At 34.5% G+C, this 25,285-nt stretch overlaps 1 protein-coding gene across 3 annotated transcripts in view; it reads right to left on the reverse strand.

Moving 5' to 3' along the window:
* The window catches only part of LOC124355000 (E3 ubiquitin-protein ligase RNF123), a 60,756-nt gene that overhangs the window by 17,956 nt on the left and 17,515 nt on the right, over positions 1-25,285 (reverse strand). For 2 of the 3 annotated variants that reach the window (XM_046805863.1, XM_046805864.1), the window contains exons 11-14: positions 16,991-17,157; positions 15,501-15,655; positions 12,480-12,762; positions 6,917-7,134 (exon numbers count right to left, since the gene is read on the reverse strand). In XM_046805863.1, coding sequence (XP_046661819.1) covers positions 6,917-7,134; positions 12,480-12,762; positions 15,501-15,655; positions 16,991-17,157 — 823 coding nt within the window. The remainder of the gene's footprint in view (positions 1-6,916; positions 7,135-12,479; positions 12,763-15,500; positions 15,656-16,990; positions 17,158-25,285) is intronic. The other variant, XM_046805865.1, reaches the window with a different exon arrangement.

Here is a 25,285-nt window from a genome sequence, read left to right on the forward strand (position 1 = left end):
ATTAAAAAAAAAATTAAACTGCAAAACCTACTAGTACTATAAACAAGACACCACAAAGTCCTAATTTAAGATCAAATGTACAATTATTTCCACTAAACTTATTTCCACACGTAAAACTCATGTACTAGCTGCTGATCTAATGTATTTTTTTCTCCTTTCATATACAGGGGTGCTGAAAAGTCTAAGGACAGGCAAATGACTTTTTAATTGATTATAATGCAAGAATCAAATTTTATATCCAGCTTTGGCCATATTAAACTATTATTTTATGATATGATATTGTGCTTATTGAAAGCGTTCTGTTAAAGTTTGGTAAAGGTCCTTAAATAGAAGCGTAGGTGAAGTTGTACATCACATTAAATACCTTTTTTGTTGGAACATTTTGGAGGAAATCTAATTTCAAAAGGTTAATGCATAACAAAAAAGACAGACACTAAATGTTTAAAAATGCATATTTGCCAAGGCTGCATTTTTTTAATAGGCACCATCACTACAATCCACCATAATTGTTGCTACTGGAGTATACAAACCCACACTGGATGGCTTGAACACATAAACAGCATCCAGAAGTTTGTTTGGATTAGTATTGTGAGGAGGCATGTGGTATGGCCACTCTCTGTACAGAGAAATTTTAACTCTGAAGTGTATGGCTACAGAACCGAATAGTTCCTGCAATCCAATGTGTTTCTGGTGATATCTTCAAAATTGTTTTATTTCAACAAAATGAAGCCTCTCTACACAATGATGTAAATGTAAGACAGTTTTTGGACAATGTCTTTTCCCTAATAATAATAATTATCCTATCGCTATCAGCTTTTCATTCTCCATTCACTCAACATCCAGTGGCAAGTACTGAGCAAACCACTTGAGACCACGTATACAGGCACAAACCCTGTAAAAACTATGATCGTATCGTTGTGCTTGATGTATGAGGAGATTCTGACATCAAGTAGGGATGGTGAGGGGGAAGAGACTGTTCCGCCATTCCCGTGTCATTGACCCTTGAATTTATTATCTGCTGATTTCATAATGTACGTTTTTCAGTGTATTATCACTTTCATTATAATATTATAAAAATATATTACATTAATATTGGTCAGTTAGTATTTGTAAACCTTTCAACACCTACACTCCCCCTCCCAAAAATCTTGCAAATATAGAATTTTATAACTTTAGGACAATTTGTATAATATATAATAATCCCTCTATCATAAGTTAAAAAATATATGATTTTAAAATTAGACCCCAGCCAGGGCAGAGTACAGGTCTGAAATAAGTCAACACTTGAGGGGTTAAGAAATAAAAACTACCATCATCTGTTCCAGACGGCATATAAAAAGTAACTACCTAGTGGAAACAATTGTATATTCACCTTGTGTCAATAAAATTTTATTACTTCATAGTGGCTTCTGTAACTATTTTCTTTTCTATTCACTTCACCCAATGAAAGCAAAGTATGTTGTAAAGTACAAAAAAGGCATGCTTGGTGTACATGAACAAGAACAGGTGATGGCTGTCATCTATATATATATATATATAAAAGAAAGTCGTGTTAGTTACACTATTTATAACTCAAGAACGGCTGAACCGATTTGGCTGAAAATTGGTAGGGAGGTAGCTAAGACCTGGGAGAAGGACATAGGATACTTTTTATGCCGTTCCCGATTCAGGATTCCGCCCCACTGGTCTCTAAAAGTTACAGAAATACCCGTAAGAAATGCATTGCAGCAAACATATGTTATTAAGTGAAAGAGCCTGTTCAAATTTAATCAGCTGTTCTTTGTAAACATATATAATGCGAGAAAAGAAATATATGTTTATATCATTTAATTACTATTTTTAAATTTCTTTACACCTATAGTTTGAAAGCATAGAGTAAAAAAACTGTACCTTGAAAAAAACAATTGCCTGAATTCCAAAATGTAAACAAACAACTGTAAATTTAATTGACACTTTGACAGCTGCCTGTGTCATTTTTCTGGGTTACTCAGTCAAACAAAATGAAATCATGGCTACTGACATATAGATTGTCCTTTCAGTTTTACTTAATAATCAGTCAATCATGAAGTGACTTTTTTTACCTTTGCAATAATCTGTTGGTTTTTAAAAAAGACAAACAACTTATTACTTCGATTGCTTTCGGTTCGGATAACTTTGTTCCGCACGAAATTAAACGATTTGCGAGTGTTAGTGAACATTGAGAGGATTATTATAAAGATGCCGTGACCCAGAAGATCAAATCTGTCTCAACAAAGCCGTAATGCAAGAAGGCTTCGTAACGTTGTGAACAATTCTACTGAAGAAGAACGTGAAATCGGACGACAAGAGCGTCGTGTTGGTATGGCCCGACTTCGTGCTTCTCAATCTCAAGAGCAAAGAGAGGAAGCCCGTGAAACAGCTCGCTTGGCTATGCGAAATCGGCGAGCTAATCGTACTGATCAACAACTAGATCAAGTTCGACACGCAAGAAGGAATACATCAGCTGTTGATTTGAATAGAGCATCATTTAGTTATGATTGCACTTATGATTACAGTTCGCATGTATCTGTACTTATTGGTCCAATGGATGTTGTTTGTGGGCATTGTAGTGCATTGAAGTTTGTTGGAGAGTCGCTTGGATTGTGTTGTCTTAATAGCAAAGTAAAATTGCCAATACTGACTCCCCCTCTTGATCCATCACTAATCACAAAAATAACAATTGGTTGAGTGAGCGAGCAATCTTGGCAGCTAAGAACAAGGATGTGGATGACTTGAACTTTTTAACTCAGAGTCAAATTGATGGTACTCTGCAAACATTCAAATCTATTGATTGTGTAACAAATGAAGATGAGGCCACTAACTATCCAACTGAATTTTTAAACTCTTTGGATGTGCCCGGCTTACCACCCCATAATTTACTTTTGAAGGTTGGTGCAGTAGTCATAATGCTTCGCAATCTAAATCAACCAAAATTATGCAATGGAACGCGTTTGGTTGTAAAAAAATTGATGATAAATGTGATTCACGCGACGATTCTTAAAGGAAAATTTAAAGGTGAGGAAGTTCTTATTCCAAGGATTCCGATGATTCCTACCGATATGCCTTTTGAATTTAAACGAACTCAGTTTCCGATTCGTCTTGCATTTGCCATGACGATCAATAAATCACAAGGCCAATCTTTGAGCGTTTGTGGACTAAATTTAGAAAATCCATGTTTTTCTCATAGACAACTATATGTGGCATGTTCACGTGTCGGCAAACCATCTGCTTTATTCATTCTTGCACCTAATAACAAGACAAAAATGTTGTATATCACAAGGTACTCGACGGAAGAAAGAGAATCAATATTAATAAATTAATGTATCTGTGGCTTTGCTGCTTATTGCGATTTAAATTATTTTAGATAAATTACGAATTGTGTTTTTTATTTTGTTTTTCTATTTAAATTTCAGATTAGTTGTGAAGGAAAAAAATCACATAGGACCTAATTTGATTTATTTTTTACTTTGTCTTTTATTCTGCACATTTCAAGCACCAATGTGGATGCTGTGGACCCTTTAAGGCGGTACGAAGTTCGCCAGGTCAGCTAGTTCCCCATAATGAAACACTCAGTGGAAGCGTACTAAAATTCTTCTTTTACCTCATGAACTTTATGATAATACTTCACTCTACTACTTTTTCACTCTTAATACTTTTATAATATTTATAAAAGTAAAAAAATTAAGAAAATGTATTTTACTGACTTAAGGCTTAATTTAGTTCAGCAGCTTTTGGCAGTAATATTCCTATCAGCACACACTACACCAGGTCAAGCTCCACTGTACCTCCAAGCAACGTGATGGAACCCTAACCCAATTTAAGTACATTTACTACTTGAAAAATTTCTCCAGCAAGAGCATGCACAGTCTGCACATTCCACAAAAAATAGCAGAAACCAGGTGGATAAGTGAATAATGAGAAGTGTCACTGCACCTTAAATATTGTTTCAAAGCTTTTCACACTAAATAGTAATTTACTAAAAGTAAATTACTAAATACACAACATAAACCATACTGTAAACACTACTACTATGTATGTATTGTGAAAACAGCTTCATCCTTTACTTGTGTAATTTACTTAAGTATAGAATAATTAAATGGGTCTGCCGAATAACATCATAAACACCATATTATTAATTTCTAGAAATCTCATTTTTAAGAGCACACTTAAAAAGATAGATAGATCTAGATACGAGGGTCGTCCAGAAAGTAAAGAACGTTTTGTTATAAGTCAATAAAAACAAAAGATAAGAGCATGAAAATTTATTTATAAATACTTATAAACTTACTCTATTTTTCTACAAAATCGCCGGAACTGTCAAGGCACTTGTTGTAGCGTGGCACCAGTTTTTCTATACTGTTCTGCCGCCAAGGAATGAAGCCACGTTTTTACTCCTTCTTTGAGGTCTTCGTCACCCAAAAAGTTTTTTCCGCCTAAAAACACTTTCAACTTTGGAAACAAGTGATAGTCACTCGGAGCCAGATCTGGACTATACGGAGGGTGTCCGAAGATTTGCCATTTGAAAGAATTGAGTTCTGCTTTGGTTCGTGCACTGCAATGAGGCCGAGCATTGTCGTGGATCAGCACCACTTTCGACGACAGCATTCCGCGTCGTTTGTTCTGAATAGCGCGGCGAAGCCGATGCAAGGTCTCGATGTAGGCCTCTGAGTTGATTGTTTCGCCTCTCGGCATGAACTCCACATGGATTAGGCCTTTTCGGTCCCAAAAAACTGTACCATCAATTTCCTGGTGTTCAAATTTGGTTTTTCTTTCCTGTTTTTTGTTGGTGAATTCGAGTGATGCCATTCCATTGACTGGAGCTTTGTCACCGTAAACTGCCTTAATTTGCCTATAAATTTCAATAGGTCGAACATTCTGTGCATTCAGAAACCGTATCACACTACGCAGTTCACACTTGGCGGGATTTTCAATTAACGCCGCCATTTTAAACTTTCACAGGAGACGCAAACGTGACCTCACGGTACCGCTACTCAGCTCACACTGAGGCAGAAGGTGTGGCTAACGAACAAGCTATCTACCGCGGTGGTGGGTGAACTGCGCCGCCCGTGATGCGCAATCGTTCTTTACTTTCTGGACGACCCTCGTATAATGTACAGATAAACCTATTTCTCACTTTTTAAAGCATACCTATAACCACTATAGCAAAGAGATATATAACTTTGATTTTTTTCTACCAGTATAAATACAACACAGCATTCATAACTATATAATACAATTTTATAACTAAATAAATAGGATAGTAAAGGATAACTTTTGTATAAAATATCTTGTTACAAATTATATAAATAACAATGTTAATAGTAAACATTATATTTTGTGTTGTAAATAAAGAAGGAAGTGCGACTAGTAAGGGGTAACCATTAAAAATAGAGCCTACTTAGAGTAGTTATCATTGCCTTCTGAACTTTCATATTGGCAGAAAGACCTGAAATTTAACAACAAAGGTTGTTTATAATAGTTTGATGTGTCACCAACAGGTTCCAGCACTGTTTAGACACCAAAGTGCAATAGAGAATTTACAGTAAAAAAAATCAACAACTTCACATTTATCTAGCACTACTGGACAGGAGAGGGTATCTAGTATTTTAGTTTTGTCCAGTTGTACTGAAATGGGGAGTTGAGAGGTCGACTTGCATGCAGTTAAATACAAGCAGCATGAGAAAATGGTGCTGTCAAGCAGAACCGGACAGGAGAATTGATGAACCATCTATGAAGATGGTTAACAAAAGAGAGCGCAGTGTTAAAAAATATCTTGTTTTTATTATAATTTTGCTTTTTATAAAAGTACTGAAGTTAAAATATCTGCACAGGTGTGAATGGCCACCATCTAGAAACTCTTTATTGGTTAAGACTGGCCAATGAACTCATCCAAACTATATACAAATACTGTTTCTTTACCAAGTTTTGTCTGAATCTATTAACATGTTTATGACGTGAACCTCCTCAGATACACGTTATCTTCAACAACTGCCATCGTGTAACCAATCGGGTACACACCGGGCTTTCGTTAAGCGCGTTGTGCGCCCGATGGAATACACGTTGATATGCATTTCCTTATTGCAATTTTATTGTTTCCATGTCTTGGTTGTTTGTTAAATTTGATTCTGTGCTTAAATAAATACCTCAAGGTATCATGCATCCCTTCAGGCACACGATTGCCTAATTGTTATAGTGACTTAATTTTTTTGGGCACCCATTGGGGTACATGGAGAAAAATTGAAAAAACATATTGAAATAAAATATTTTGTGCAAAATTGTGAAGTCTACGTACTTTTTTGTTATACATAGACGTTTAAAGTAAAATAAATTACGGTTTTTTGCCATAAATAAGGAAAAATTCGACGGCAAATAATAAAGTCTGGAAAAAAGCTGTTTTTAACATGTTAAAAATTAAATTAGTTATTATTTCGTGCTCAAAATAATTTCTAGAAAGTTATTATGGCATACTACTCGAAACTTTGACAAAATCCATCACTGTAAACATTCTAAGATACCAAAAAACACATAATAAAAAAAATTATTGTGAAAATTTCTAGGTGTCAATAAAGATAAATGATTAATGTATATGACATCTATCACAGAGCTTTTGTACTCTAAGGGTATGCATACACAGATAGTGACACAATGCAAAGTGATGCAAAGCTATGAAACAGATGTTAAAAATTGGAGTAAAGTAAACAGAGCATGACACGATGCAATCTGTGTAATTTATTTCATTATGTTAACTATATTTGATAATTTCTCATCTCATCATAATTTGAAACCAATTATTTTTAAGAAAATCAATAAAACGGACAACTTTCTATTAAGAACCATGTAATTCAGAAGCAGAATCCAAATTATTAATTCATTTCAAATCTTGAGAGTATCTTGTTACCTTGTAGAGCTGTTTGTGAGCTGCCAGATGATACAGAAGGATGACACCATCCATCAGTTCCATGAGAGACGTTATGCTGCTGATGTTCCTGGGAGCGACTTCCACTGTGGGGGGCGGCTCGGCTTGTTGCTGTACTGGCCCTACACTAAACCAGCGGGTGAGTTGTGAAGCCACCCCGGAACCCCCATCCACTCCTGTCGTCACCTGGATCTGTAGACCTATAACAAAAATTTAAACAAATATAAATCCATGTTTGTAATAGCCATGAAATTGTAATTCTGTACAAATATATGATATTGCACCTTGCCAACAGTTCCAAATTTCCCTTTAGTACAATTGTCACTACATGTTTTGGGACAAAATTCCCATCACTAGGTGTATAAAAGTGTAAAAGTCAAATGAGGTTAAAAACACATTATAAAACATACAATTCAGTAAATAAAACATATACACGATAATTCACGAAACACATATATGGTAGGCCTACCACACATGCACAAGCAAAATCTATAGTTTTTTATGGATTCAAACCTTGAGGTACTCCAGAAACAGCACTAATGACAAAAAAATCCATGCAAGAAACAGTATGTTTGATGTAAACAGTCTAATCAAGGGAAATGATGAGCCAAAATAATTTAATCTAGATAATAACATCAATGATTCACCCAAATTAACAATTTCTCAAAATCAGTAGAAATAGCATCCACCTCCTCACCCATGCCTAAGTATGAAGTAATCAGAAAAGTTAACAAAATAGAAGTTATAAACCTACAAGGGAAAACTCATGCTGATGATACTAATAAAACTTCCACTTACACATAGACTACTAAATAATGTTAGATACAAGATTCTATCATGTAAAATAAAATCATCTCAAATACCTTGTTGAAATAGAAGCTGGTGTATAATTTTAATTTCTTTACATTTTATCCCGTTTAAACATAGGTATAACCGTAGCCTTTTCCATAATCTAGAGAAAATGGACAAGGCCAATAAAAAATTTTTAGAAAATTAATTTTAGTCTTTATTCATAGACTAAAATTTAGAGTAGAGGCGACATCAGAAATTCTGCACAAGTCTTGAATGTATAAGGATGCATACCATCTGGTCTAACGAACCTTTTTGATTTTAATTTTTGTAGAGCAGACAGAGCCTCAGAGTGGGTGACAGTGACAAGACTCATGGTTACCATCACAGGAGAGAGAAGCACCCGGATACACAACTCCCAGTTGTCCAACTGACATGGAAGCAGCTAACTACCTCTAAATCTCATTAATACATTTTCTAGTCATTGAAAAATTAGTACTGAACAGATTACTGGACCACCTATCTACTAACTAACTACTTACACCTCAGCAGCACAGATTTGTAAAAGAAAAATCAACCTCTACAGCACTCATTAGTCTGAGGGAATTCTTAATTGACCAATTAAGAGGAAGACAACACTGCAACTGCCATACTAATTGACTACAGCAAGGCATTCAAACATGATGGTGTAGAGTGTCCTACACTGGGGTCAGTGTTGTTTATTTATACACAAATGACTTCCCTAAGTTAAGCCAACTATGACATATGCCAATGATACGGTGCTTGTGCTAGAGAAAAAAGACAAAGAACACCTTGAAGTAGCTGCTATTACGCACTAAATATGACAATACATTACTGCCAAGGAAACGATATTCTTGTTAATGAAATTAAAACAAAGAGCTAGTTCTATGAAGAAACAAAGAAACCTCGGCAAGATTACCTGATTTGGAAGAAACTACCATCTTGAAGTACATAGGGATTACAAACAGATGACCATCTTACATGGACTGATGAGATAGATTCCATGTGCAACAAACTCAGTACAGCACTATATGTAATCCGCAGGATAAAATATACATGTGGCACAGCAACAACCCAGATTGCCTACTACACCCTCTATGAATCCCACCTTCAGTATGGAACTGCACCTTGGGGAGGTATTACAGTGAACAACATGCAACGAGTGTCAGTCCACTAAAAGAGAGCAATTCAGATTCTCAAGAATCTCCGAATAAGAGAATAAGGCAAGCCTTTAAAGAACTGAAAATATTCACTGTGATTCATTTTTACATCCTACGAACTGTCACCTTCCTTCATCTTGTAATTTGAAGCAGCAAAAACAGCACACAAAACCACAATTACAACAGACACGCATCCAGCTACCAACTACCTGTGCACAGACTAGTTGCCACAGAGAAGAAACCGACTTATGATGGAGCAAAGCTGTGGAATGCCCACCCAGAGGAGCTGAAGAAGATCGATAAACTACAGTTTAGGCACATCTTAAGAACTGGCTGCTGGAACATCCTTTCTAGCATCTGAGTGAATTTTATTAATGGACTGACAACTTGGAACAGTTGCATTCATATATTATTTGCAGTTGGAATTAATACTTTCCCACTTCTAACCTTACCTTAACAAATAATATGATCCTTTATTATAATTAAAGTATATACTTATAATTATTTGTGATTTAAAAAAAAAACGATTGAATGTCAAAATCATTTCTTTAAAGAGTACTACTTTATTTATATATTTTGTATTAAGTTTTTCCATTACAATCCCTCAAAACTTACTCACAAAAACCATCTGATTTTGTAACAAAACAAACAACCTACATACCTGTAATTCAGCTTATTTGTAGACTTCTGCAATTGAAAGTCTTTATGTCTACTTTTGTAACAATAATACTCAAAATACTTTAAATGTTCCTAGTTTTATTCTTAACCAATGTGCATTCTAAAAATTGCTTTAACCCTTTAACTGCTAGGTTGTCTACTAGCCTAGTAACGCCCACTGCTGGGTTATTTTCGATTCAAACGTTTTAACACAATTTGCACTGAGTTACAATTATATATCATTGAAATGCACTTAATAGTGTTTATAAATATTATGGTGGTTATGGGAGGCGGGTATGGAGTTGGTGGGGGTTGGGTAGGGGGGTAGTAGAAGAGGGGTAGGGGAGGGGTTTGGGGGGGGGGTGGTAAAAAAAAATAATGTAAATTGTAAAATGATTTATTTTTTGAACAAATTTACATCTAACATAATATTATCATGTAATAATGTACCTGTGAATAATAAAAACAATTAGAAATGCTTTATTTCATGGTAATCTGCAAAACATGGAAACGACGCAAAGCGCAACATCACAGTCCTTACACATATATCGAGATTCACGCCTTTTGGGCTCTCTCCGTGACGTGTTCTTGCAGACATGACAGGCCCTCATTGCATCTTTCCTCTTAGCAGTTGGTGGCACTACTGACGGGAAATGTCTTTGAGTAAGTCTCAACGGTGTTTCCCCAGGTGATGGCCGTCCGCCTGTTTTCTTAGCTCGTGGCTCCATATACTTTTCTATAATAGAACGTGTTAGAGCTAAATGAAACTTTTGAAGAGGTGGATTATTACCGGTTTTACATAAAAACAAGGCATGGGAGTTCAAAATTGTCAAAATCCAGGAGGTGGAAAAAAAGTTTTTTTGTACCACCTAGTCGTTCTTCGAACGCATTCTAAGTGAACAATCATCATGTCCGACCGGTCAATAGCTCCCATGTTGACATTGTAGTCCAAAACACAAGAAGGTTTTATGATGTTCTCTTTTGTTCTTGGATCCCTCTTTCCTGTATTCTTCATTTCATGTGAATGCTCAGTTGATAACATATGTACATCTCTTTTATCGGTCCACTTAGTTGCTAAAATTGTGCCATCGTTGAAACATTCTACCTCACCCCACTTGCAACTTTTTCTCAAATTTTGGCATTCCTAACCTTGTAGATTTAACTGTTCCACAGGCATTAGTTTTTCTACTGTGGAGGAAAGCAAACAGGTCTGGGCTAGTATACCAATTATCTAAAAATATGCAGTGCCCTCTGTCAAGATATTGATTTAGTAATGTTGTTACTACAGCTCCGGATATACCTAAATCCTGTGTGTTGTTTATCTCAGTCTCCTTCCCAGTATAAACAATTAAATCTAGCACATAGCCGGTCTCACAGTCACACAAAAGGAACATCTTTAATACCAAAACGACTTCGTTTTGACGGTATATAAACTGTTTGAAGCCGAGTTGGCCTTTGAAAAGAAGGAGACTTTTCATCAATACAGATGTTTCTAAATGGCTCAAAAAGTTGTTTCGGAAAGATTCACGAAATATATCGACAACTTCTTTTATTTTTGAAAGTTTACCGTTTTGAGCAGGAACGTTGTTATCTGAGAAATGAAGCAAACTCATAATGTTCAGATACCGATCTCGGCTAATCATATCTGAGACACACTATTTTTGTGAAGGGGTCATTGGACCAGTACAGTTCTAAATTAACTTTTTTATTGTGTACCATTAGCATAGTAGTTCCCAAAAAAACAAAGAGTTCATTTTTTGTCAAAGGTTTCCAATGATTTATTCGTGATTTGTCAGTAGGCGTCTTAGTTGATACTAAGTAGTCAAAATTGTTTGTTTGTTTCACGAACAATTAGTTCAAACTAATTCATCTGGAAATAAATGCTCGAAACAATCCAATTCCGTGCCATGTATTAGTCAATGCATTACTTACTCCTGAATTAGAGTTATCAAATTTATGAACAATTGGTTCAAACTGACCTGATTTCCAAATGTGTGGATACTTAGTATTTGATAGTTTCTTTTCATTTGAAGGATTTCTGAAACAAGCTTTTCTTTTTCGCATTGGCGGCTTACATTGGTGGTTGTTGTAGGCCTACTACTTGGTCCTGGTTCATCAATGCTGTCTTTGCCATTTACCACTGAATCAATAGTCTTAGTTACTAATATGTCACTGTTTTCAAAAAACTAATTCACAGTCACTAATATTTATAAATTGTTCATTTACTTTCATCATTAGTATCTGGAAGATAATCTGGATCGTCAAAATCGTCGTCCTCCGAATCTAGGTTATAGCCTAGTTCTGAACTCGGTAAATCTAGGAATTGACGAATTCGTTGGTCATCATTGTCTTTAGACATTGTACCAAACCCTAAATAACGTAAATAAGCACTAACAAAACAAATAATAACAATATAACTAACATATGTCAATAAAAACAAACAAATAAGTATAAACGAAGCCGGAACAATCTGCCGACAAACTAATCACGTGTTGGTGTCGACGTGAAACGTAACTCAATATTCGGCCGCAAGATAGTTCCACTATCTGATGTTAGTTGTCATAACAAATGAAGCGTAATGTTGCAGAAGTGACCGATAGATAGCAGCAAACATCAAATATTACGTTCTGATCGGACACGGCACCAACAGAATGCGCCAGATGTCGGAAAAATAACAATCGCGTAGACGCGTGAGTAGCAGTGACGGCACGATTACGATATCGCGTCAACGCGTTTACAGCAGTTAAGAGGTTAACTAATTGATAATGTTTTAAAAGTCATATTTACAACTTATTAACTGTAATATTCTTCCATCTCTAACTTCTTAGAGTAAAATACTGCCACTGACTATAACTACAGGGAGGATTACGAAACCCTTATAACATAAATTCTTGCTTTAAATATAAGAACAAAGTAACCTTGAGGTTGTATTGGTGGTTGTGGAGGAGGTTCAGTCAGGATTCTGTGGTTCTCCCCAAGCTCTCCTATAAGCGGTGCACGGAAAGTCGTGATCAGATGACTCAAGACACCTCCCAGTCGGTCCAAGGAGAAGTAGTCGACAGAACCATCGAAGAACAAAGTGATTGACACATGAGGGGTCTCCCACATGTACTCCTTCCACAGTTCAATCAGCACATTCATGAGACAGTAGAAGTAGCTCAGTGCCACCGGCAGAGGAGTCGGTGCAATGTTCTGGTTGTTCTGTACAGAATCCAATTTACTATAAGTCCTGCATAGTTTGTATTTCAGACTGTACATAAATAAACTGTCAACATTTAAAAACAAATACAAGGAAAATTTATTTACAACCAAACAATGATATTTGCAGTATTAGTTATGTACTAAGTTCATAGAAAACGATCGTGAATCTACTATTCTCATTCAACGGGAAAAGATTTATTTTCAACAAGATGTTTGAGGCATTTATTTTGAAATTTCAAATATAAAAGAAAGGAATAAAGAACATTGTGTGGTATGATAAGAGTAAAAGATATATCTTTGAATAAAATTTTAAAAGATCATAATTAATTATACAAAACAGATAACTTAAAACAGATTTCACATTGTTTGCTGAAAGAGAATGAAGTAGCTACAAATTATGTGCCACATGACCCTCTTCCTATTTGAACATTTCTACCTAAATTCAAGACAGTGTATTCCAAGATGGCCGCCACTTAAGTCGTAACTCATAATAGTTGCATTCCCACTTGCAGACACCCAATACCAGATTCCTCCCAATGTTTGACTTTAAGTGGGGTGTATCCAGACTTTTGCATTACCCTGCCGGTTAGACTTAAGTAAGCATTACTACTAAAACTAAAAAGATATCTTAAAACAAACTTTATGTTTATATTCCAGAGAATATAACAGTTCTAAATGAGGTACCACATGATCCCATTTCTATTTGCAATACCCTATTAAAATACAAAATGGTGGATTCCAAGACGGTCACCATTGATGCCATGTAGGTCTTGAAAATTGCACCCTCACTTCCAGACATTGCATACCATATGTAATTATAATTCTTCACATTATTCAATTTGTGTAAGGATGTATCAAGACTTTGGCCTCAACCTGTATTTTCATTGTGAATGTTGAGTTCAGCTCCAATTCACCTTCCATTTAGTGCAGCGTCTGAAATCTGATGCTGTTACAGATTTGACTCCTGGAATCTGGAGTCCACATCCATCTGAAGAGGTCCAAAAAAAGTCAAAGAGAAGAAGGCTCAAAACAAACTTTTAGCATCTTTTCGGAACCAGAGACACCTAAACTACAAAATCTAGTGTCTCTTAGCGAAAGCTGAAATAGAGCTAATCTCAACATCCACAGTTAATCGACCTTCCCACCATATCTATGTTGTGTAGAAAGAAAGGTTGATCTACCATGCTTTGGGAACATGCCTAAATTGTGCACCTGATGAGACCATCAGAACACCTCTTCATATAAATTGCACTTGATTCAACATTCTCAAGTTAACCCCAATTCATTATTTATTCTCAGTTTTTTAATTCCTTCTCAAACTAACTCATTAGCATCACAATATTTCTGCACTTGACCTCTGTGAATGGATTTAATTAAAAATTCCAGAAATGCAAGGGTTTGCTAAATAATTTATTTTAAATTGGTTTTAATTCAATTTTGATGCCATCACCTGAGATCAGTTTTTAAACAGATGATAGGAAAGACCAACATTAAAGGGTATTTTAAGGGCAATGAAAAGAAAGAATACAATATCAAGGGAGTGTATCTAGTTTAAGAAAAATTATTTTGGACCTAGGTTTCAAGTGGAAGAGGGCAGAAAATAATCGGAAACTCCTCGTAGAAAAGTCAAATATTCGGAATATGAGGTTAAATTATCTGAGAAAAATTCAAGAGTTTCGTGAAGCAGGGCATAACATTGTATATATGGATGAAACTTATTTTCACAACTCTTCTGCGGTCTCCAAAACTTGGACAGAAAGTGAAACCAAAGGCTTAAAGAACCCAATAAGTAAAGGCAAACGGGTGATTGTTCTCTATGCTGGTAGTGAAGATGGGTTCGTTCCTAATGCCTTGGTAATGTTTGAATCTGGAAAGAAGACAGGTGATTATCACCAAGATATGAATTCTAAAAATTATAAGAAATGGGTAGAAGACAAACTTGTTCCAAACCTAGAGAAGAACAGTGTTCTAGTTATTGATAACACGCCCTACCATAATGTACAGTTAAATCTAGCACCAACATTAACTATTTTAAAAAAGGATATGATCAAATGGTTAACTGAGAAAAATATTACTCACAACTCAGCTAAGTTAAAACCTAAACTGTACAACTTAATAAAAATTAACAAGCCATCATTTAAAAGTTTTAAAATAGATCATATATTAAAAGAAGCAGGCCATCATGTTGTAAGGTTACCCCCATACCATCCCGACCTCAACCCAATAGAATTGATATGGGCCACGGTAAAAGAGTATATAAAAAAGAAAAATATTAAATTCTCTACAAAAAGTGTTATGGAAATAGCAAAAGAAAAGTTTGATTCCATTACTAAAGATGATTTCCATTACAATGCCTAGACACGCGCATCAGCCCAATGACTGCAGTAGTGCTAGTAGCTGCCGGCCGCACCTGCCGCCCCGCTCCTCTTACCCACCCCGGCCCACACTTCTCAAACTCCTCACCCCTCCATGCGCGAACCATTTCATGTCTGAGTAATCTATCTGTAAATAGTTTTTGTTTTCCTTTCATTTATCTTTCAACTTTACTGCTCTGAACAGTTATGTACTGTATGCAAGAAGCCAACATGGCACCAACCTTTTATTATTCGTGACATTTGGTTTATCTAGTAGAATCTGTATTATATTCTTTTAGGTTCTCCAACATATTTAAGCAGGTAAAATTATTTTAATCATAAAAATTATATAAATGAAAGATAAAAGAAAAACTTCAAACTTACCCACAAGAAACTCACCAAGCCAGATACGTGGTTGTCCTTCAGAAATAATCGGAACATGTGCAGAAAGTGTAATCTTGACGTTGCTTCGTTTATTGCATTTCCATCAAACTCAGTTAGAAGCAGCTTCAAGAAACTCTCTTGTTGTTTTTGTAATTCTGATTTTAAAATATAATTAAATTAAACCTTTGCATTGTTAAATTAATAATATTTACAGTTAAAATTATACTTTTTTAATTATTATAATAGAAATAGAATACACTTGGCAGTAAAACAGAATAATAATTAACACACACCTATAGAATATTGCTACATCTTTACAATATTATACGCAGGAGTTGAAATATTTCATCAAAGAACACTAATCAGATAGAAAGTCAGCTATGCCTTCATGTGACTCTGAACCGGATTAGTCTCTGACTCACCGCAGGGGGTGCAGTTCCTAAACTCAAAACACAACCCTGAATGTGAGCAATTTGCTAAAGCACGTGCCATTGCAATTGACCACTACCAATTTGCTCAAGTACCTATTTCTGCTACTTAATATTCTGTAGTTCAGAAATTTCGTATTATGCACATTTGCTATTGTCAACGTGTTTTGTTTGTTTCAAGAAAGTAAGAAAGTATTCTAACATCAACAGCGAAAATTCATAGAAACACAGCACTTTGCTAATAGTGCTTGCAACAGCATAGCTAAATAAAACAATGACTGTGCACGATGTTGGGATAAAATTTACAAAATAATATTTAATGAGTATTACCGAATAATATCAACACATTAGTATTAATGTACAGTACCAAACAATACTCAAAAATATTATAATACTAAAGGATATACTATTAGGATGAAAGACAATCTAAAAGTATATGAGCAAATTGCCGCAGTGCATTCCATCATGGAATTAAATGAGTGCGTGTAAGTATTTCCTTTAAACATAACCAAACCAGTCGAAACAAACTTTAAAAGCTTGTAAATAAATTTTAAAATAATACAATTTCCTAACGATTGTATATTGGAAGTTGGCAGTTTAAACAAAAATAAGGGAGGTGCAAAGATTCTTTAAGGATAAAGTCTCTTGGAATCATCCCTTAGTGACAAAACATTTGTCGTACATGTAAAACATGTCAATGGCAATAAAATATTGATTAATTGAAGAACTCCACTCTACCAGAGAGTAAATAACACATCAATCCCTCCTTCTGATTCTAACGTATCCAACTCTTACAGTGCTAATGTCAAGTTTGATTAAACCAAACTTTACAGTTGTAAGCATTTAGAAAAGGTACAGTAAATTTAAATATAATTAGTGTATCACTTTACATTTTCTAAGGCATTTTTATGACTGTAAATGAAATTAACATACATTTTCAGTCGGGAATGGGTGACACTGCATGGACAAAATTGATTTGTGAGTATTATAGTAACAATCTAAAACGGAATAGATTTCTCTATACTATCCCACAACTTTGCTCTAAATATTATAAGACATTACCAAATGTTTTGGAAGTTATAGTCCAACACCACAAAAGATAGCTGTCTCGTTTCTCTTCATCCACTGGAGTTAAGGCTTTGTTATCCATTGGGCCCCACCAAGTGCGAACAACAATATGTTTAAGTGCTTGTGTATCCATCTGTTTCAGATCCATGAATTCAGGAACACTGAAAATCATGTAAAATATCAACAAACAACAAAAACCTTTAAGTATGTTTGCATTAAATCCCAAACTGATGATAATATTTTCTGTATTTAGATGAAAAAGTAACAGATGTTTGGGACTAGCTCGGCAGGTGTTTTTTTATTCAACATGAATACTTAAAACTTTCTCAAATCTCAGCAAACGCCTGCATGCATGCAAGAAACATAGAACAAAATTAATAAAATTTGTTTACAGCAGGATATTTATACTAACCCCTGACTCATTATCCTAACATTTTTTGTTAGGTTTTTAGATTTGAACAAGAGTTGATCATTGATCTCACTGAAAAATTGTTTCAGCACATGAAATACAGCATAGGTTTTAAGTTCAACATAGGTCACTCTTGAACCAAACCATTGATCATTGGTTTTTTTTTATTTATGGTCCTGTTTTGCATTTTTGTGCAAAGATATAAAAGTCACTTTATGGCTTTAATATAAATCAAACACAATATAAATTTCAGATCATCTTGCAAAATGTTATATTAAAGTATAGAGATCAAATTCAGTTAAATTTTATGAAATTGAAAGGCATGTTTTAATTTGAACCGCTTAACCTGTGTGGTGAACTGACAGTTATACCCGTCTACCTGTCTAACGTCTACTAGAGTAAGTAAAAGTATCATTAATGAATCTCAAGGAGTAAAGAACACTTTTTAGTTATATATTTATTCAAAATGTACTTAATCATTAAAAAAGATCTACATTTATTACCTTATTATTCCAATTGCCTTAAAAATACTTTCTTGGCTTTAAAACTGTACATTGCTTGTTTTTTTGTTTTTTTAGAATTTTGGCAATGTTTTATAATTTTTTAAACACAGGTACATGCGAAGTGCTACTTCACATTTAAAGCACTTATAAGCATTTTCTTTTCTTTTACTCTCAACCCATGTTGTATTTGAGCATACAAGCAGCGTTTAGATTTTTTTTTTTTATCGTTCTGTCACTAGAAGTCAGCACCTTAAATCAATGACCAAAGAACTGCAAGAACCAAGAATAGCATATAAACGAACTTGGCATGAGAAAATTACAGGACATTGGTGACAAATCTGGTGATTATATATTCTGTCTAACTAGGAGCCAGCACTTCACAGCAACAAGTACTTTGAACATTTCACAGTCAAAATAGTACTGAAGAACACCACTAGAGAATGTAAACAACCATAGTATAATATATGAAAGCCAGTGATGGACAATTAAAACTGTCATTACTCTTTAAGAACCACTTTCAGCTATTCCTCAACAGGTTAAACATTAGAAACAAAAAAATTAAAACTAATAAAACTTTCAGAGCCACTAATAATTTCATAAAAATGAGTGAACTGGTAATTCATACATTAAATTATTATACTGTTTATGAACAACATGTTTTATTAGTATAACCAATAATGTTATAACCAATCAGCTGTTACGTTGGTTAGTAGATTCAGAATAACTGCCCGTGAGGAACATTTGTGTTTTAGTAATCAACTGTTTACCCATTAGTGCATAGCATCCGATAAATAAGAGGCAGGGTACTTTCATTATATAGTAATGGTAATTTTAGTTTTAAGAATGTTATGTTGGCATTCCTAGTTCGCAGACAATGTAATAAACTCAATGAGCATATGGTTTGCTTTTGTTCCCCTAATCTCACTTTCTCAGATGCAATTATGTCAAGGCATTTACAATCACACATGAATGGTAAGTTTTATTTAAAATTACTACTAATAATGCAATATTTTATATTCAATATTTCTAATTTGTCTTGAAACACTGCATCAGACATATTTTATACCTTATCTCATTGAAACAAGACCGCTATAATGAGATTTATACCTGTAGAGTATATTGAATGCCATATAATTTTACAACACAGCCTCACTTTGTATATCTGCATATCTTTAAATTGTTTAACTGTACTTGGATTGTTACATATTAAAATTATTATTATTATTTAAAACAACAGTAAACAATGGGGATTTAAAAATATAACTTGCAGTTGATAATATTGTTTTAAAACATACCTCTGGAAAGAGCCACATGAGCATTTTTAATACTCATATCTATGTTTGTAAGTTACAATAGCCTGGACATTATTTTTAGTTTATTTTTTAACTATATAAGTTGGTCAATAGTTAGTTTCGACTCTTCTCAAATATTTACATTTGTGTACACTAATTATAAAATAAAAATAATCATGCTTTCTGATTTACAATAAAATTGGTGAAATTCTCATTGAGTTTAAAAATGGTAACAATCGTCCGGAGAGATTGATCTACATTATTAATCCAAATAAGTCTGATCAAACTGATGTTGGTAGCAATAAATCATAACTCCAACAAACCACCATATCTAACAACAGTACCTAAACCATTACAAGAAGTGTGCTCAGTATTTACACACCCAATGCCACCGAAAGCCGTTCTGCAAACTCCCCACAAAAAGCCAAGTTCAAATCTACCACAGTTAATGTAGGACTTCATCCAAAGTGCTTAATGCAATAACCACAATCAGTGAAACAGACTTTTAAGACTTGTTAATTTTACATTTTTTGCATAGTTCCATAAATATGTGTCTATTTAAAACTTATTTTAGTTCAATTTCAAATGTATGATTTATCAGTTTTGTATATCAAATTGTAACTATTAACAGATAATTTCTCAGAAGAATTGCTCAATTAATTCCTCTAATTTGACTATTCTAGTGTAATATTAAGAGTCATACAATCAGAAAATAAAATACTCAAAATGCATAAGATTGATTGGATTCCCTCTAAGCACGCATGTTTCTAACTGAAAATGTTTTACTATTTTTTCCCATGTTTGTAACTAACAATATTTAAACAAAAACCTAATTTAATCTTTAGAACATCATTGACCTCAATCCCTGCAAACTCCATACTTGACCTCCATTAGATTGACTCTTTTTCAATGGTATCACACATTGTATAACTATCGTAAGTGAGCTATCAGCACATTAAGAACATCAAGTCAGAATGGCTTTGTGGTCTAAGGCGCTACTCTTGGAAGTGTGAGTTGGCCTTGGAGGCACCGGTTCGATTTCTCAAGAATCAAGAATATTTTATTGCCATCCCACACAAACGATGCATTGACAAAGTCATAGAGTTTAAAATATGTCCTTAAAACATATATAATATACAATATACAAATAAAAACACATACACAAACCTTAACATAGCCTACATGGTACAGTTATATCCTTAATGCTGAGCATACATGCATGAACTACATGAAAATCCTATTACTTATATTGTAAAGATACATTTCTTCGATAGAATAGAATGCATTTTGCTTCAACCATTTAGACACAGCTATTTTAAAATTATTACATGAAATTTCCCTAACTTCTAATGGTAACTTGTTAAAAAGCTTTATGCCTATATACAGATAACTATTATGGGTTTTGGCTAGCCTAGCATGTTTTTGGTTGATTGAGTCTTGGCTTCTTGTATAATGAGTATGTATTGAGCTTCTTAAGTCAAATTGTTCTAAATTTTCTTTTACATATATCAAACTCTGCAATACAAAAATACAAGGGAGTGTAAGTATATCATATTCTATAAAGTAAGGTTTACACGAGTCACTATTGCTAAGATTAAAAATTTTTCGCACAGCCTTCTTTTGGCACAGAAAAACCTCTCTAGCTCCGCTGGAGTTACCCCAGAGAAGGGTACCATATGTAAGGTGGGAATGAAAGAGGGCAAAATAAGCCTTTAAAACCAAACTAGGACTAGTACAGGATGTCAGTTTTTTTAACAAAAAGATCACTCTCGATAACCGAGTACATAAGGCATCAGTATGTGTTCTCCAGGTGAGCTTAGAATCAAGATAAAGACCTAGTAACTTCACAGACTTATTCTCAGAGTTGGCACCTAGACTAAATATAATATGCTCTGATTTATCCTCATTAACATATAGGCTATTTGCAGAAAACCAGAGATGTGATCTCTCTCTCATATAATTGATCATTACTAGATTAAGTTGAGAAAGTCTATTGGAGCACATCAAGGTAGTGTCGTCTGCATAAAGGACACACTTGTTGGGAAGAAATTTTGGGAGGTCGTTAATAAAAACAGTGAACAAAAAGGGACCCAGGACAGAGCCCTGGGGTACCCCCTTGTCACCCTCTTGAGATCAGACCTCTGGTCACTTATTCTGACATACTGGTACCTGTCAGATAAATAAGAAGTCAAGAGAGACAACTCAACACCTTCCAGCCCATAGTGGTTTAGTTTTTCAATAAGTTCTGAGTGAGGCACCACGTCAAAAGCTTTACTAAGATCTAACAGTAAGGCACTAATCTCTTCTTTACCTTCAAAGCCACCAATGATATAGGAGACAATGCTTTCAACTGCTTTGACAGTGGAGAGACTATGTCTAAATCCATATTGTTCAGAGGAAAGCAAGTGATTGTACTCAAAATAACATTCAACCTGTTGTTTAATTAGGCTTTCAATTACCTTGGATACTACAGGAACCAGCGCAATCGGGCGGTAGTTGTTTACATTAGACCTGTCACCCTTTTTGTAAATTGGCACTGTTACAGTTGTCTTAAGGCATTGTGGAAAAACACCAATCCTGAGCATCCAGTTAATAAGTATTGTTAAAGGATATAAAATTTCACTTAAAACTTTCTTTAAGACAAAGTTTGAAAGTCCAAAAACATCTTCTGATTTTGAGTTACTAAGTTTAAGTACAGTGTTATAAACATCGACAGGGTAAACATCATTCCACTTAAAAGGTAATGTCTGGGGATTTCTTATACCAGAAGATTTCAATATTTCAATAGCACTAGCAGTATTCAGATTGGCCCCATTATTATTTACATTACTACACACATTAATAAAATAGTCATTAAAATCATCAGCAGACAATGGAAGCTTGGACAGAGAAAGATTTTTAGATAACCGCCCAGATTCGGCATTGATTACATTCCAGGCAGCTTTGCATGGGTTTGGAGATTCCAATATGTATCTATCATTTGCACTTCTTTTTGCAATTTCAACCTGTTCTTTATAAAATTTCTTAATTCTTTTATGTCTTTCTAACAAAGTAGGATTATTTTTACTCACTTCATAGCTAATATCCAGTAATAACCTAATTTTCTCTAAAAAAGGAGTGTACCAGTTTTTATTTCTACATCTAAGTTTTCCTTCAGATCTAGTTTTAGTCATTAAAGGACAACAATCATGAAAGTTGTGAGACAAATGCTGCAAAAAGGAATTAAAAGCATTGTCAAGGTCATCAGCACCTAAAATCACATTTGACCAGTTGCTATTAGTTAACCTACACTTAAATCTATTAATATTTACATCGTTCAGCACCCTATAGCTGTATGTTGTTTTTTCACTCACGTTTGGCGGTGAAGGACCTGCAGCAAGAAATTTAGTCTTTAACAGCAGGCCAAGATGATCCGAGAGATGAGGCTGTACAGTTCTACAAGTGTAATCAGTTGGGTGAAGATTGGAGATGAAGTTATCCAGGCAGGACTCAAGACGAGTTGGTTGTAGATTCACACAGAAGCAGTCATAAGATTTGAGGGTATTAATAAAATTTACAGTTTGCAGACTACTACTCCTAGGATCAATATTCAAGTCACCTGCAATAACAGTCTTGCACTTGCGGAATTTAAGGCTACCCGTTATAAAGTTAAGAAGTTGACACAGTCTATCAGTAAAAGCTTCTACAGATGAATCAGGTGTACGATACAGTGTCACAATCAACAAACCAACAGCACTGGACATAATCATAGCAGCCTCAAAAACCTTGCACTCACAGAAAGTGTCAATATTTACTACTTCAAATGGGTGCAGAAAGGAGTTCTTAACAAAAATTGCAGCTCCCCCGTAGGGAGACGGTCTACAGTAACTAGTAATTAGGGAGTATCCTTCAGGTACATATAACCCTAATTCGTCCTGAGTGCACCAATGTTCGTTGACACAAAGCACATCACACAAAGTATTGCGATTAAAAATCTCTAGTAGGTTCAGTTTATTTTTTATTGACTGAAGATTAATATGTACAAGTGTGAGTTCACTCGACAATGTAGTTTGAGCACTGGGAGTTAGCCTATGCCCACTGTCATTAATCAAGTGTGTAGGCCCATGACTTATGTATTGTGTCCATTTTCCTGGCCGGTTTCCAAAAAAGGAGCCTCATGGGCATTTAAGGGATTATTACGTGAGTATTTGAACCGACTCACATAAGTTCCTTCTGGCCAGAAATTTTCAGCATACACCATATTCCACAGAGACAGTGGAATACCAACTTTAAAGGAACTATATCCTGGATACCTATTCCTTAGCTTGGTTACTTCACAATCATTATTGCCCTTCACACCTTCATTTACATATTGTTTAATGTCTACACTTTCCACATTTTCTGCAAATCTAGAAACAAAAATATGTCTTTGTTTTTCAACAACCCTCAATTTATCATTTGTTACAGATGCACAGCCCAATATAAACTTGGTCTTCTTGATAATGGCACTTCTCTGAGGTTGAGTTGAATAATTATTGCGTTTCTTGCGTTTCACTTCAATAAATTCATTGTTTACATCTTCACTACCCAAGTCCTCTTGTTCCCCGTCCGAGAATCCAAGTCCGAGAGCAGACGGAACACCAGCTGCAGGACTGCAATGCGAAATAGACGGCATACGTGGTTTGTCATGTAACCTTGCTTTCTTAGCATTTTTCCTATGACTGACAGGCACAGGTGCCTTCTCAATCCTGTCCTTCATAGACGATATTTTTTTGCTACCGTCCAATGTATTGGGTGACAGCACTGAGTTTGTATTGCCTTGATCAGAAAAATCAGAAATGACCGCTGAAGTCAAAACACGGTCGTAATTTCTAACCTCACTAACCCCGACACTGTTTTCTTGTCGAACAACTTTAGTCGACAAAATTGAGTTTGTGTTTGGCAGAGTAGATTTTAAAACACCAGCGTAAGAAACATTCTCGCCTGACGTTAGGGATTTTTGTGGCCTGGTGTGCATTTATGAGTCACTAGTCTGTAAAGCTGGACGGAGGGCCATTTTAAATTAATGGCTTGGATGGAAGTTGGCAAGATCAGTGTATTCTTATATAAATGTAGCAGACGCAAATAACCTGTTTTGCATTTGTTGTCTTTATTATTACAAAATTATTTACATTTTAGTTATTTTATGTTTTACATGGCATTTATTATTGAAACATGATGATAATAATAGCTTTAAAGAGTTAAAAGTCATTTAAACCATAATAACACCAAACCAATGAATGGGTTAATTTCAGTGATGTTTAAAGAGTTAATTAACACAAAAAATATTTTATGCACAAATGAGTTAGTAAACAAATACTTTCGTAACATTAACATTTGAACTTTGGACATTGGTGAAGCAGAGCCATATAGTTGGATGTTTCTAAACCCCATAAAAGGCACATCTAGAGTGCAAGAGTTTTCTTTTGATACCAAATATACACAAAACAGTTTTGGATACATAAAATTGCTGTACAAAAATCAAGAAATTCTTTTAACAATATAGATAGATGATAAGATTATGAGATATTAGCTTTTGTCTATAAATTACAAATTTTATTTAACACACTTTTATAATGAAGGAATTATTGACTAAATAGGTAGTGAAATTTCATGAAACCAAACATTGTATTTTTTCCTAACTAAACATGTATTTTTTCTAGTAGGCTTCATATTTGTAATTTTGTTTAATACTTATAAGTAAACTAATTTTCAGAAAATTATCCTTTGCTTTAATTCTCTACTAGAATCTAATATCAATTATTTAAAACATTATATTACTGTCAAAGTTAAGTTTTTTAATGGAATGTATAGAAAGGTTGTACATAGTTTATTCAATAAGAAGATAAGAAACCTGAATCCAAATATAGTCTTCTAAACTAAAACTTTTTTAACACTATGATCTAAAATATACGAGATCTGTATGAGTAAATTATTACAACAAACTGTAAACATTAAAACTCACGTTTCACTGTTGTTAAAAAACCATTTTTGAAAAAACGATTGCAGAACCAACTTCATATGAAAAAAAGTGAAACTTTCATCACTTGCCCAAATGAATTTGTTA

This window comes from Homalodisca vitripennis, chromosome 2 (assembly GCF_021130785.1).
Source record: "Homalodisca vitripennis isolate AUS2020 chromosome 2, UT_GWSS_2.1, whole genome shotgun sequence".
NCBI lineage: Eukaryota > Metazoa > Arthropoda > Insecta > Hemiptera > Cicadellidae > Homalodisca > Homalodisca vitripennis.